Source organism: Oncorhynchus mykiss, chromosome 21 (genome assembly GCF_013265735.2).
Source record: "Oncorhynchus mykiss isolate Arlee chromosome 21, USDA_OmykA_1.1, whole genome shotgun sequence".
NCBI lineage: Eukaryota > Metazoa > Chordata > Actinopteri > Salmoniformes > Salmonidae > Oncorhynchus > Oncorhynchus mykiss.
This window is the reverse complement of record NC_048585.1, coordinates 33103098-33117762: the sequence shown is the minus strand read 5'-3', so window position 1 is coordinate 33117762 and position 14665 is coordinate 33103098. Positions and strand designations below refer to the sequence as shown.

At 45.3% G+C, this 14665-nt stretch overlaps 1 protein-coding gene across 5 annotated transcripts in view; it reads right to left on the bottom strand.

The window, feature by feature from the left end:
- The window catches only part of LOC110501067 (cadherin EGF LAG seven-pass G-type receptor 1), a 112632-nt gene that overhangs the window by 48929 nt on the left and 49038 nt on the right, over window positions 1-14665 (bottom strand). For all 5 annotated transcript variants that reach the window (XM_036957692.1, XM_036957694.1, XM_036957696.1 and 2 more), the window contains exons 2-7: window positions 11447-11615; window positions 11027-11207; window positions 10426-10714; window positions 8668-8890; window positions 6453-6568; window positions 5110-5198 (exon numbers count right to left, since the gene is read on the bottom strand). In XM_036957692.1, the coding sequence (XP_036813587.1) occupies window positions 5110-5198; window positions 6453-6568; window positions 8668-8890; window positions 10426-10714; window positions 11027-11207; window positions 11447-11615 (1067 nt within the window). The remainder of the gene's footprint in view (window positions 1-5109; window positions 5199-6452; window positions 6569-8667; window positions 8891-10425; window positions 10715-11026; window positions 11208-11446; window positions 11616-14665) is intronic.

Below are 14665 nucleotides of genomic sequence, written 5' to 3'. Positions count from 1 at the left end.
CGTATTTGTAGGCATATCATTGGAAGATTGACCATAAGAGACTACATTTTCCAAGTGTCCGCCTGGTGTCCCGCGTCGAAATTGGTGCGCAACGCCAGGTGCAAGTATTTTTCCATTTGATAGAGAGGAGAAACCAGGCTTCCACGAACGATATATCATCGAAGAGATATGTGAAAAACACCTTGAGGATTGATTCTAAACAACGTTTGCCATGTTTTCAGTCGATATTATGGAGTTAATTTGGAAAAAAGTTCGCGTTTTGAGGACTGAATTTTCGGGTTTTTTTGGTAGCCAAATGTGATGTACAAAACGGAGCTATTTCTAATACACAAAGAATCTTTTTGGAAAAACTGAGCATTTGCTATCTAACTGAGAGTCTCCTCACTGAAAACATCCGAAGTTCTTCAAAAGGTAAATGATTTTATTTGAAGGCTTTTCTTGTTTTTTGTTGAAATGTTGCCTGCTGGATGCTAACGCTAATGCTAACGCTAATGCTAACGCTAAATGCTACGCTAGCTAGCTACTGTTACACAAATGATTGTTTTCCTATGGTTGAGAAGCATATTTTGAAAATCTGAGATGACAGTGTTGTTTACAAAAGGCTAAGCTTGAGAGATGGCATATTTATTTCATTTCATTTGCGATTTTCATGAATAGTTAACGTTGCGTTATGGTAATGAGCTTGAGTCTGTATTCACGATCCCGGATCCGGGATGGCTAAGTGCTAGAGGTTAAAATAACATCACATTGATCAAAAATCCAGTGTAGACATGTTGTAAATGACTATTGTAGCTGGAAACGGCAGATTTCTTATGGAATATCTACATAGGCATATAGAGTCTCATTATCTGCAACCATCACTAATGTGTTCCAATGGCACGTTGTGTTAGCTAATCCAAGTCTATCATTTTAAAAGGCTAATTGATCATTAGAAAACCCTTTCGCAATTATGTTAGCACAGCTGAAAACTGTGTTCTGATTAAAGAAGCAATAAAACTGGCCTTTAGACTAGTTGAGTATCTGGAGCATCAGCATTTGTGGGTTCGATTACAGGCTCAAAAAGGCCAGAAACAAAGTACTTTCTTCTGAAACTCATCAGTCTATTCTTGTTCTGAGAAATGAAGGCTATTCCATGAGAGAAACTGCAAAGAAACTGAAGATCTGTGTACTACTCCCTTTACAGGACAGCAGAAACGGGCTCTGACCAGAATAGAAAGAGGAGTGGGAGGTCCTGGTGCCCAATTGAGAACAAGACATGTACATTAGAGTGCCTTGTTTGAGAAACAGACGCCTCACAATTCCTCAACTGGCAGCTAAATAGGACCAGTGAAGAGGCGTTCCTCTGTCCAGTGTCTGTGTTCTTTTGCCTATCTTAATCTTTTCTTTTTATTTGCCAGTCTGAGATATGGCTTTGCAACTGCCTAGAAGGCCAGCACCCCGGAGTTGCCTCTTCACTGATGACGTTGAGACTGGTGTTTTGCGGGTACTATTTAATGAAGCTGCCAGTTGAGGACTTGTGAGGCGCCTGGAAAGATTTCCACCAGTCTAATGTCCATTGCTCGTGTTTCTTAGCCCAAGCAAGTCTCTTTTTCTTATTGGTGTCCTTTAGTCGTGGTTTCTTTGCAGCAATTTGTCCATGAAGGCCTGATTCGCACAGTCTCTTCTGAACAGTTGATGTTGAGATGTGTCTGTTACTTGAATTCTGTGAAGCATTTATTTGGGCTGCAATCTGAGGTGCACTGAACTCTAATGAAGTTATCCTCTGCAGCAGAGGTAACTCTGGGTCTTCCTTTCCTGTGGCGGTCCTCATGAGAGCCAGTTTCATCATAGCGCTTGATGGTTTTTGCGACCGCACTTGAGGAAACCTTCAAAGTAATTGAAATTTTCCGGATTGTCTGAACTTCATGTCTTAAAGTAATGATGTAATGTGCTTATTTGAGCTGTTCTTGCCATAATATGAACTTGGTCTTTTACCAAATAGGGCTATACCCCCCTACCTTGTCACAACACAACTGATTGGCTCAAACAGATTCCACAAATTAACCTTCAACAAGGCACATTCCAGGTGACTACATCGTGGGAGAATGCCAAGAGTGTGCAAAGCTGTTATCAAGGCAAACGGTGGCTTTTTTGATATGTTTAACACTTTTTTGGTTACTACATGATTCCATATGTTATTTCATTGTTTTGATGAATAAAGAAAAACCCTGGAATGCGTAGCTGTGTCCAAACTTTTGACTGGTACTGTATATATAAAGTAAGAGAAGCCCTAGAGAGATCGAGAGAAAGATCGAGATATGCCGGTGCCATGTTCCCGACACAGACATAAATAAAAGTTAGAAAATTGCAACAAACCTGAATAGCGAGTTTCACACAGTCCATTCACAGTCCCTCTTAATGATCGGCCCCTTCATTAAAAGATTTTTGCCTAAAATGACATACCCAGATCTAACTGCCTGTAGCTCAAGGATATGCATTTTCTTGGTATCATTTGAAAGGAAACACGTTGCAGTGTGTGGAAATGTGAAAGGAATGTAGGAGAATATAACACATTAGATCTGGTAAAAGATAATACGAAGAATAAAACACCCGTTTTTTTTGTACCATGAAATGCAAGAGAAAGGCCATAATGTATTATTCCAGCCCAGGAGCTATTTAGATAGTAGTGTATGTGCAAAGTTTTAGGCTGATCCAATGAACCATTGCATTTATGTTCAAAATGCTGTATCAAGACTGCCCAAATGTGCCTTATTTGTTTATTAATAACTTTTCATGTTCAAAACTGTGCCCTCTCCTCAAACAATAGCATGGTATTCTTTCACTGTAATAGCTACTGTAAATTGGACAGTGCAGTTAGATTAACGCCTCGCCAACATTCTTCTCATCTTTGTCCAGTACAATTTTAAAACTTGTCCCCGAGAACATTCTCATTGTCTGAGAATTGTTTTACTTCAATGGAAAAGGCCTCCATCTTCACAATCAACAGTAGCCTAGGCTAGGGCTCCTTTCACTGGCTCTCTACTCAGCAGCAGGCGCACATAACAAGCTTGCGCAGTTGTCATTACCTCACACACATTAAATTAACAGAGGACGTGTCCAATCTATAATACATTTTTAGTTACACCTACCCGACCCAGATCCGAGACAAAAGTCCGAATTTAGGACCCACCTGGGGCCCGGGTCGGATCTCGGAATTTCAGGTCTGTTGGACTCGTGAAGACCTCTAGTGTGCGTGTGAGCTTGCCCATGTGTGTGTGTGTGTGTGTATGCGTTTGGGTTTGTTTTACGCTGCCGACAGAACACTAGTAGCTTAAAGGCGACAAGTCCAGTCATGGGAGAAACTAAACAAGCAAGAAAGAGGAGGATTTGGTTAAGAAATCTGCCCAGACTGGCAATGGCAGGGAAATTAATCACCCGTTCCCATGGTACTATACCCCCACAACACTCGCAGTACAACAAACAGAACAATGAAAACCAACATTCCTTAATAAGTTTGTACAGTGCAAATAACACTGTGCTTGTCATGGCTAGGTATTGAGATGAACGAAGTAGGGAACTGCCTTCAACTGAAATGTGTCTTGCGCATTTAACCCAACTCCTCTGAATCAGAGAGGTTCGGGGGGCTGCCTTAATCGACATCCACGTCTTCGGCGCCCGGGGAACAGTGGGTTAACTGCCTTGCTCATGGGGCAGAACGACAGATTTTTACCTTGTCAGCTCGGGGATTCGATCCAGCAACCTTTCGGTTACTGGTCCAACACTGTAACCACATAGTGCTACATGATATGTCGCTCGTTAACAATAACCATCCTCTTTAGACCTGGTTCCTATTGAGAAAGGTTGGGATTAGTCCTAAATACACCAATGACAACAGTCATGCTGCTCTAAAGAACCTCTTTATCTATTTACATTTCTGAGACCGAATGCTTGTCAGTGCCAGCATGCCTGGTAGAAACAAGGCTAGTTGATAGGTAGTGTAACAAAATGCTAGATTGTTTTCTGCAATCCTGGCAAAGTCAGAACAGAGGCAGGTCCTCTTTAAGAGGGGGCTGAACAAAACTATACGTACAGTGGGGTCCAAAATGTGTGTAATTCATTTTGGACTCCACTGTACGTACGTACGTACACACACACACACAATCCGACAGCCAGACCCTGGATGTCTCCCAACCTGCTAGGAGGTTGGCCAATCACAATGCAGTAGTTCACATCTGATAAAACCGGGGTTAGGGAAGTCCGGAAAGCGGGAATCAAAGACAGGCAGGAAATAAAGAAACTGGTGTCTTTTGTGACAAAAATGTACGAGGCTATTCTAAAGCTTCAACACAAGGCACATGCCTTCCAGGTAACATACGCTTTCCTGGAAACCGGTTGGAAAAGAGTCTAAAAGTCGGTGCTAAGAAACTCTCTCATGTTCAGAGAAGCATAACCTATAAGATACGTTTGAGCTAGATGAGGTAGATGTTGTCAGCCTGCTATTGTAATTCAATGGGCCCGAGGCCATGGAAGTTTGTGGGAAAATAACACCCAGCAATTTACTGTCATAATATATACCTTTGGTGGTGAATTTGATCCACACTATGAAATAAGCATTATAATGCTCCTTAAGATTGGCTTTCATACAGAGAGTAAGGAAAATCACAGCCGTGTTTCACCCTGTTCGAACAGTTCACATGTAATAAAAAGATGGTTAACTCAGACACACACACGACTCATACAATCTTCATGATATAATCATGATCATTATGATTAAAATGTATGTAGTTCTGTCCTTGAGCTGTTCTTGTCTATTGAGGTTCTGTATCAGGAAGAGTAGCTGCTGCTTTTGCAACAGCTAATGGGGATCCTAATAAAATACCAAATACCAAAAATGAATATGGTACTTAAATGTAGTCACACTTTATTTCGATAGTCCATAATAAATGATTGAAAGGTGGCCAAAATATAAACAGACTATCAACCAGGTTATCTGAGTAGGTGAACATGACGCAGACTTCTCCACTGGGGTGTCCATTATATTTGTCTTCAACATATGTTTACAGTTTCTATGTACAGCAACAAACAAGCCAGACGAGACAGCGAGATAAACACGGTGTAGCGGTGTCTTACCTTGTTGTAGTAGTGCAGCTGGACAGAGTGCCACTGGCCGTCACTGACCCCACCGGGAACAAAGGGATGGACCACGGTCTTCGACTCTCCTGGAGGAGGGAGAGAAAGTGATGGGAAAGAGGGAGAGAGGAACGACAGGAAAGACAAGAGAGATGAAAAGAGGCTGTGGTTAATTCAATACCATATTGTCTGTTGAATGTACCTTGCATGCCAGACCTATAGGCTCTACTTTAATAGGGTGATAAATGTCTCCTATTATAGTAGTGCCATCGTACGACACTACTAACAAACAATACATGATTTACAACATGCATTATTTTTTAAAACATTTTTACAGTCCCTAAGTACGTCTAAGTTCAAATCAACGTAAGGAAACCTACTTCTCTCCTCCGTTCATTCATGAAGCTAAAACATGAAACTCCAACATGGGGAAATAAACACGCAGCCAGACTCACAAGGCCAGTCAGCTCACACAGTCATCATAAATCACACTCACTGTAAGAACACCAGGCTTTTCCCCAACCGTATCGATGGTTCTCATTCACAACGCCTACAGAGCAACAATCACACCGGATTTACCCAGGGCTTTTACTGACTGTTTACCAAGGGCAGGAGCCCCCCTGGAAGAACTTACCCACTGACTCAGTCAACAGTAACGCAACACCGTAGCTGTGTTACACAGAGCCATTAGTCATGGTGTTTAGCAGTCTTTATCAGAAAAACGCAATGACTTCTGCAGTACGACGTTGCCTTTTCTCGTTGGCTGTGTGGTATAAACTCCAGGGCTCCCTAGGCAATGGCAGTGAGACACACTCGGCGGAGTGGATTCAACAAGAGCTGTGTTTGTTTGCGTGCACATTGGTGTTTGAGCCAGAGGAAGCTGTGGCCCAGTCTTTGCTCCTCTGTTTATGAGCGTGTGTGAGCGGGGCTGAACAGGGCTAAGGTGTAAGTAGGTCTTTATGGCTTGTTAAGTGTCTATACTGTCATGAATCAGTCAGCCAGGCTCTGTTACGGGGGAAGCAGCTGCTCTCTGACCACAGGAAAACACTCATTCCTTTCACACAGCCAAAGCCAATGCATCTCTAGGTTTAACAGCACAGCAGCACAGCCAGACAACTGAGAGGACACAACGAAATCCTGGAACTGTTTGTTTCACACTGGTCAAGGAGTTCAGCTGATAAGAGTGTTTACCAAGGTTTGTGAAAGCCACATTAATGAAATCATTACAGCGGAGTTGATTAATCAAGCTAGTGTTAATACAAACAACTTGAAAGTCATTTTCCAGCTCTTTGTGTGAGCATGATTATTTGTTACTGTGGACACACACACTGCCGCCCTCTCACCTGCAGAGAAGGTGAGTTGGATCTGTTCCTCGATAATCTCCAAGGCGATAAAGTCGTGCTTCTCGTTAAATCTCCCATTGTACAGCAGCAGGGCATTTCTCTCTCTGGTGGCAAACCTGGGGACAAGATGGACACAGGGTCAAACTTTTATTGTAAAAGTCACATTTGGTGGCGAAATGGCACCCATTCAAATCTGACATCTCAAATATGGTTAGCCAAATGATTTCTTAGGTTTTTACAGTTTGTGGCATAGTTAGACTGTCACAGTGTCTGTGTACTGAACCCAAACTGCAAGATAAGATCCACTATATAAACAAAAGTATGTGGACACCCCTTCAAATTAGTGGATTTGGCTATTTCAGCACACAGCCATGTCATCTCCATAGACTAACATTGGCAGTAGAATGGCCTTACTGAAGAGCTCAGTGACTTTCAACGTGGCACCGTCATAGGATGCCACCTTTACGAACAAGTCAGTTTGTCAAATTTCTGTCCTGCTAGAAAACATGTTCTCTGGAGTGATGCATCACACTTCCCTATCTGGCAGTCCGGTGGATAGTGCCAACTGTAAAGTTTGGTGGAGGAGGAATAATGGTCTGGGGCTGTTTTTCATGGTTCGGGCTAGGCCCCTTAGTTCCAGTGAAGGGAAATCTTAACGCTACAGCATACAATGACATTCTAGACAATTATGCGCTTCCAACTTTGTAGCAACAGTTTGGGGAAGGCCCTTTTCTGTTTCAGTATGACAATGCCCCCATCCATGAAACGAGATCCATACAGAAATGGTTTGTCGAGATCAGTGTGGAAGAACTTGACTGGCCAGCACAAAGCCCTGACCTCAACCCCATAGAAAACCTTCGGGATGAATTGGAACGCTGACTGTGAACCAGGCCTAATCGCCCAACATCAGTGCCCAACCTCACTAATGCTCTTGTGGCTGAATGGAAGCAAGTCCCAACATCTAGTGGAAAGCCTTCCCAGAAGATTAAAGGCTTTTATAGCAACTAATGGGGGGACCAAATCCATATTAATGCCCATGATTTTGGAATGAAATGTTCCAAAATCATGGGCATTAAGTTGTCCACATACTTTTGGTCACGTAGTATATATGAAAGGTGGGATTTGGGGTTGGAGAAGTGTGTAAGGAAGGGGTGCGAAATTCATGAGGAAGAAAAGAGGAAGAGAGACTTGAAGAACAATAAGGAAGTGGTCGTAAGACCAGTGGTCTAGAGACAGGAAGGAGGAAGTAGATGCCCTGCCCTGGTGGCCCATCTCCCTGTTAACCCCTGCCATAGTGTGTGTGTGTTTGTCTGCCTGTGTGTATGCTATGAGGGGCACAGAGGGCACAAGAGTCAGACACCAGATGCCAGCAGGGCAGTGGGAGGTGCGGAGGGGGGTAGGGGGGCAGGAAGACACAGCCGATAAAAGAAAACAGTGATAAGAGTACCTCATCACAGGGCGCTTCCTGTTTTCACCCTGTTCTACCGCTTCTCACCGACACACACTCTGCTTTTCACATCAACCCACTTTTATGATCCTCACCCCACCTAGAAATTCAAATGGGACTAGCAACAGATCTGATACAATATTTACACTATTGTGCAAGTGCACTAGTTTTGACCAGAGCCACATAGGGCTGCCTCATAGAATGTAGTTTACTATAGGTTATGGTCCGGGAATATGGAGTCATTTGAGAGACGAAGAACTTGACCTGCATTCCCATTTCTGTGTTCCTGCCTTGACTAATATGGTTATGAAAGGTGTTGTAGCTCATTTCCCTATACGCAGTTTCAACAGATTCGAGCGTGAACACACACACATCCCTCTCATGTGTTTAATGTAAGCGGTTTTGGTGTGAGCTCCGACACAATAAAGATGTCTCTACATGCCCCACTGAACTGGTACACTGAACTGAGTGAAGTGTGTTTGTTTGTGCAACCCTACCTGTACCCAAATTACAGTTTACCACACACACGCAAACATGTACAGTACGCATGTCGCTCTGTTAACACACCTAGTCTGTGTAGCCGTGTGTGTGTGTGAGGTGAAGATCGACAGGAGATGAGAGAAGAGACGGTAAATGGGGAGAATAGTACAGTTGATTCAGCTAGAGGAACAGGAGGTAGACATTGATGGGGAGCTGAGACAGAGAGCGAGAGAGAGAGAGAGAGAGAGAGAGAGAGAGAGAGAGAGTAGATGGTGTCCAAGTACTCACATGAATGAGACAGTAAAGTGGAACCTCTGTCGCAGTCCTCTGAAGGTGATGAAGGACTGACCAGGGAAGGACCTGGTGGTCATCTCACAGTAAGGCTTCTCGTACTCTCCCGGGGGACACTGGCACATGAACCCCCCCACCAGCAGGTCTACACATTTCCCCCCGTTCTTACACACCCCCGGGACACACCGCCCCGACCGGGCGTTCACCTCACACTGCTCGCCTAGGGAGAGAAGGGAGGAGGGAGACGGTAAGGTTTAAGAGTGATATATACAGCCGGTCAGACCCACACAAAGTCATATTGATAGACTGCATTCCCATTTCCCATTTCTGAGAGACAGAAGACACTGAGCAGACGTCACTGTTTCCATATTGCTCCGCTGAATGGTTCTCATGGAGAATCTAATAATAATAATCATGTTTTATTGTCACATACACCGGATAGGTGCAGTGAAATATGCTCATTTAAAGGGTCAGCCATACTAATACGGCGCCCAAGGAGGAAATTAGGGTTATGGAGACTAACTACTGGTCTGGACATCACCACCACAGATACACAGCTCAGTTTCCCACTGACAGACTGTCTGTCTATGAGACCACAGGAAACTGGCTGACTGGCTCAAGTTTGCATGCCAAAGTTGGCCAGCCTAGGCAGATTCCTGATTCCTCCACTGACAGACTCCCATGGCTCTGACTGGTACTCCATCTTGGAGTCCATCAGTTTCCTTATCTAAGACAGCCACCAACCATCGGCGTCAACTCCAGCTCCAGTGTTGTGTCAACCATCATCCCGACAAAATCTGTCCGGGGGGAGGGGAGGGGACAGCCAGGTATGCGTGGGATGGAGGGGGGCACAGGATGCCAGAACGTCAGATTTCGGACCCTGTCTGGACCCTGGTAATGACTCTTCTCTCTGCGGTATAATCCCTTTTCCCGAGGAGAATTAGGAGGATCTGTTTCCCTGTAATGTGGAAATAATGTGGAAACCCAAGGCAGACACAGTATGCCCCGCTGTCATCGGCCACATAATGGCTCCTGACTAGCTGAGGTTGAACTGTGACCTTCAAAGACTAGGCCCCCCATTGGAGGAGCGGAGAGGTGGAGGAAGGTATAATCAGGTAATTACAGCTGATAAGGAAGCGAAGGAGGGAAAGAGAGGAAAGGAGTGGTGGGGTTGTCATTATATTCTACCAGGCCCCATTGTAGGGACAGAGAGACGGAGAGATGTGGTATCACTATCAGATGAAAGCTCCCGTTCAGTTGACCTGCAAACGCCATAATAAAAATGTCACGAGTGCAACTGATAGCTCCGACCCTCGACCATCACTCATAGACACAAAGACAGAGTGATTGGAGTAGGGAGTAGGGCCTACTATAGAGTGTACCTGGGGCAGCCAGCTAGACAGCATTCCAACCTCATCTCAAACATAAATCACATTGAGACAGACCACATGCTTTCCCATTTAGTAAAGGGGTCATTTCTAGTTGATGGATCATCAGTGGGTTGGCACATCCTGCTGCTGGCAAACACCAGAGTTGATCTGCAGCCAAAATGATTGCCATGCAAAGCCTGCGTCACCCAAATGGGAAGCTACACTCTGATGGTGGATGGGGTGACTTAGAGACCTAGTAAAGTATTAGCCTGTTTCTGCTACTTTGCCAACTACTATGGCCATTTCCACACCATTGACAAGACCCCACAACAGCTTAAAAAACAGGCTAGCAAAGGATAACACAGCATAGAGTGGAGCCACTCACCAGTGAAGTCTTCCTGACACTCGCAGGTATAGCCTCCCTCTCGGCTGCGACACTTCCCGTTGTTCCTGCAGGGTCCTGAGTAGCAGAGGTCTATCTCCGTCTCGCAGTAGTCCCCGGTGAAGCCTGCAGGACAGCGGCAGCGCAGACCGTTGATGGGGTGGATGGGCCGGAACAGCACCGTGTCGGAGGAGATGAAGGGCGGGGAGCTGTCAAACTTCAGCACAGACACACACTTCATATAGTTCTCACACGGCTCCCTCAGGCAGATGTTGTCGTCGAAGGGAAGCACCTGGAATGGATACAATTAATCAGGAAATTGCTAAAATCCAGAAAATGAAATTGGCAACAGAGTTTGCTGGTTTTCGTTCCTTCCTTCGAATCAGTGGCTGACTTAGATCGGGAACACCTGAGTCGTGTTCATTAGGGCACACCGTAGCTAAACTTTTCAAAAAAACAACAAACATTTATTATTCGACAAGTTCAGATAGTACCTTCCAGTTTCTGATAATTTCCTTCAATTTCGTGACAACTGTACATGACCCAGTTCTACAGGAGTGCCTATGGGGTAGGTAGGGGTCGATTTGGGATTCATTCAAATAACCTGTTGTGATGATATTAGCCGGAGCAGGGTGCGGTTCAGGTAGATCTGCTCCTGCAGCTCCTCGGAGGGGAAGTACCTCCCTGGGGGACCCCCTGGCTGCAGCGCCGAGAAGGTCACGTTGAGGATGGCGCCCCGCACGTCTGTGTCGTTCTGGATATTGAACACAAAGACGGCCTGGCGGCTGGTGGAGAGTAGAGAATAGCGAGTAGAGAGTCTTGTGATCACACGGAGCAGAAGTACCATAGCAGCAACAGAATGCTACACGGACTAACCATGTAGGGTTACAACATTTCAATATCTTTCCTCCCCAAAAATCCCAGGTTAGACAGAAATCTCGGTTGGAGGATCATTATTCCGTCCTGATACCGAGAATCTTCCAACCAGGTTTCCTGGAACCCTCAGTAGGAGCAGACACATTACCTGGTGGAGAGCACGGCTGCCACACCCTCCAGGAAGAGGGACAGCAGAGGGGACAGGAAGCGCTCCTGAGACATGTTCTCCAGGCGCACCGTGATGCTGTTGGTCAACATGTCGTCTGTGATTATGGTGACACGCAGGGTGCACAGAGCTGTGACCTGATGGATTCCGTCTGGGGAGGGGGGGGGGGGGGGGGGGGGGGGGGGAGAGGGAGGGTTAAGTGGATGAACTACAGAGCAGAGCAACAGTTAAAAGGCGGACCAGAACTACTGTACATAATTGAAGCCATTAAGATGTGCAAAGATTTGTTTAGCATGTAGAAGTGATAATTGTCTAAGTCAGCGTTTCCCAAACTGGGTCCCGGGGCTCGTTTTGGTTTTTAGCCCTAGCACTACACAGCTGAATGAAATAATCACAGCTTGATGACTTGGTTATTTGATGCAGCTGTGTAGTGCCAGGGCAAAAAACAAAACGTGCAAAACAGTTTTGGGAAATGCTGATCTAAGTGGATTTATTGCAGAGCAGAAGTAGAGTCAACCACAGTTCAGCCACATGAAAACTGGTGTTGAACAGTTCATTTTTTACCTTTATTTAACTAGGCAAGTCAGTTAAGAACAAATTCTTATTTACAATGACAGCCTACCAGGGAACAGTGGGTTAACTGCCTTGTTTAGGGGCAGAACAAGAGATTTTTACAGGGATTTGATCTTGCAACCTCTTGGTTACTGGCCCAACACTCTAACCACTAGGCTACCTGCCGCCCTCCTAGGCTACCTGCCGCCGTTGAATAGTTAATTGGCCCGATCAGACATTAAATCAAGTAGACAGTCACTGGTAGGGATATATCATTTGAATAAATAAGCATTTTGCCAAACCTGAAAGTGTAGGCATTTTTACCCCTCTCGTCCACAAACACACTTTACTGACTAACAGTAAATATCTCAATCCTAACGGATCATTCTCAGAGGAGATCCCAAATGGCACCCTGCTCCCTATGTAGTGTACTACTTAAACCAAGGCTCCGGACAGAAGTACTGTCCAAGAGTGTGAACGCCAAACGAGAGACGTGATCTGCTCACAGCGATTTCCTGACAAATATTAAGTTACAGTGAGACATGGGAAGGACTGGCTTATATTGTCCAGTCTCTGCCAGCGTTCAGAGTTACAGTGGGTGTCTGTAGGTCTCGTTGTGATTCCACCCGATTCAAAGCCACTCCTAAGTAATTAAACGAATCTGATGTGTCATTTCAACTTGTGGAACAACTGAAAACTGCTAAGTCTTACTAACCTAAATATCATACACACTGAGTGTACATAACATTATGAACACCTGCTCTTTCCATGACAGACTGACCAGGTGAATCCAGGTGAAACCTATGATCCCTTGCTGATGTCACTTGTTAAATCCACTTCAATCAGTGTAGATGAAGGGGAGGATACAGGTTAAAGAATACATTTTTGAATCTTGAGACATTGAGACATGGATTGTGTATGTGTGCCATTCAGAGGGTGAATGGGCAAGACAAAAGATTAAGTGCCTTTGAACGGGGTTTATGGTAGTAGGTGCCAGGCACACCAGTTTGTGTCATGAACTGCAATGCTGCTGGGTTTTTCATGCTCAATAGTTTCCTGTGTGTGTGTGTATCAAGAACGGTCCACCACCCAAAGGACATCCAGCCAACTTGACACAACTGTGGGAAGCATTGGAATCAACATGGACCGGCATCCCTGCGGAACGCTTTCGACAACTTGTAGAGTCCACGCCCCGACGAACTGAGGCTGTTCTGAGGGCAAAGAGGGGGTGCAACTCAATATTAGGAAGCTGTTCCTAATGTTTGGTAGACTCCGTGTAGAGCCTTTCGGCATGGGCCCGTTCGATATAATGCTGGATAATAGGGAGAGAGCTGGCAAATCAAAACTGTTAACTCTAACTGATCCATACAAAGTCTATAGGGCTAGTCTATATGTTCAACACCAAGCATACAGAGAGAGACTATAGGGCTGTGATGTAGGAGGAGAATGGCCAACAGGTGGCTGCAGCAGTTGAAATACTTTTGAAACGTCTCTGAGTGGGAGATCGGGTTGCAGGAGTCTTGTTGAGTCAATGTGAATGCGTGTGTGAGAGAGACGGCTGAGGGGCAGGTGCCTTGTCAGTCACTCTCCCCCAAATTAGGTCATTTCTCAGGACCCCTACACCCCTCTCTACCCCTGCCTCCCCCCTTCCTATATCCGCTCTCTGCTCCCTCCCCTGTCAGTGCCTCTGTTCATCAGACTGCCTCACACTGTTTATCAGACTGGGTGTTGATACCGTTGTCTCCTCACAGCCTCCTCCTTCTCTCCCTCTTCTCTAAAGTGTTGCCCAGTGTGCCATCACTGTCAGACAGAGAAGAGCAAGGCGACCCATGTTTTCCACTCTGTTACACCCACAGTCACCACATATACTTTGAGAGAAGTACACACAAAAGCACCCGCTTCCCATGTGGTCACACACACACACACACACACACACACACACACACACACACACACACACACACACACACACACACACACACACACACACACACACACACACACACACACACACACACACACACACACACACACAAACATGCATTCCCGACTGTGCTCTACTCACACAGAGTAACTGTTACATTAGCCATCCATTACAGAGTAGCCTACCCAGTCGTCCGCTCCCCACCTGTCCCCTCTGCCTGTCTGTCTGCACAACACACTGTTAGTGCACATGGTGGTCTAGAAGCTAGATCAATCACCTGATTGATTGAAACACAAACACATATGCGAGCAGGGATGGTCGGACAAAAACATGCACACACACACACACACACACACACACACACACACACACACACACTACAGAAAGTCGCAATACAGGAGGCAGGTGTAAGAGGTTCCAGTCGCCTGTTGAGTGTTGTCATTAAGCCGCGATGAAGTAAGCCCTGACACTAGCTGTTGGCACTCAGTTTAAGACAACAGTACAACTCTAAACCCGTTGCTGTTGAGAGTACAGCTCAAGCCGTCTTGTTTGTAGGATAAATGATGTGTTTGACAAATGTTTCATCACCGATTCTCAGTGTACTCAAAAGGCAATCTAAGCTATTCACTCACTGAGTAAACTAAGCGGGAAAAGGCCTACTGTATAGGCCATGAAGTACATGCACACAGTCCTGACTCTAGGTAAGTTACTATATAGATGCACTG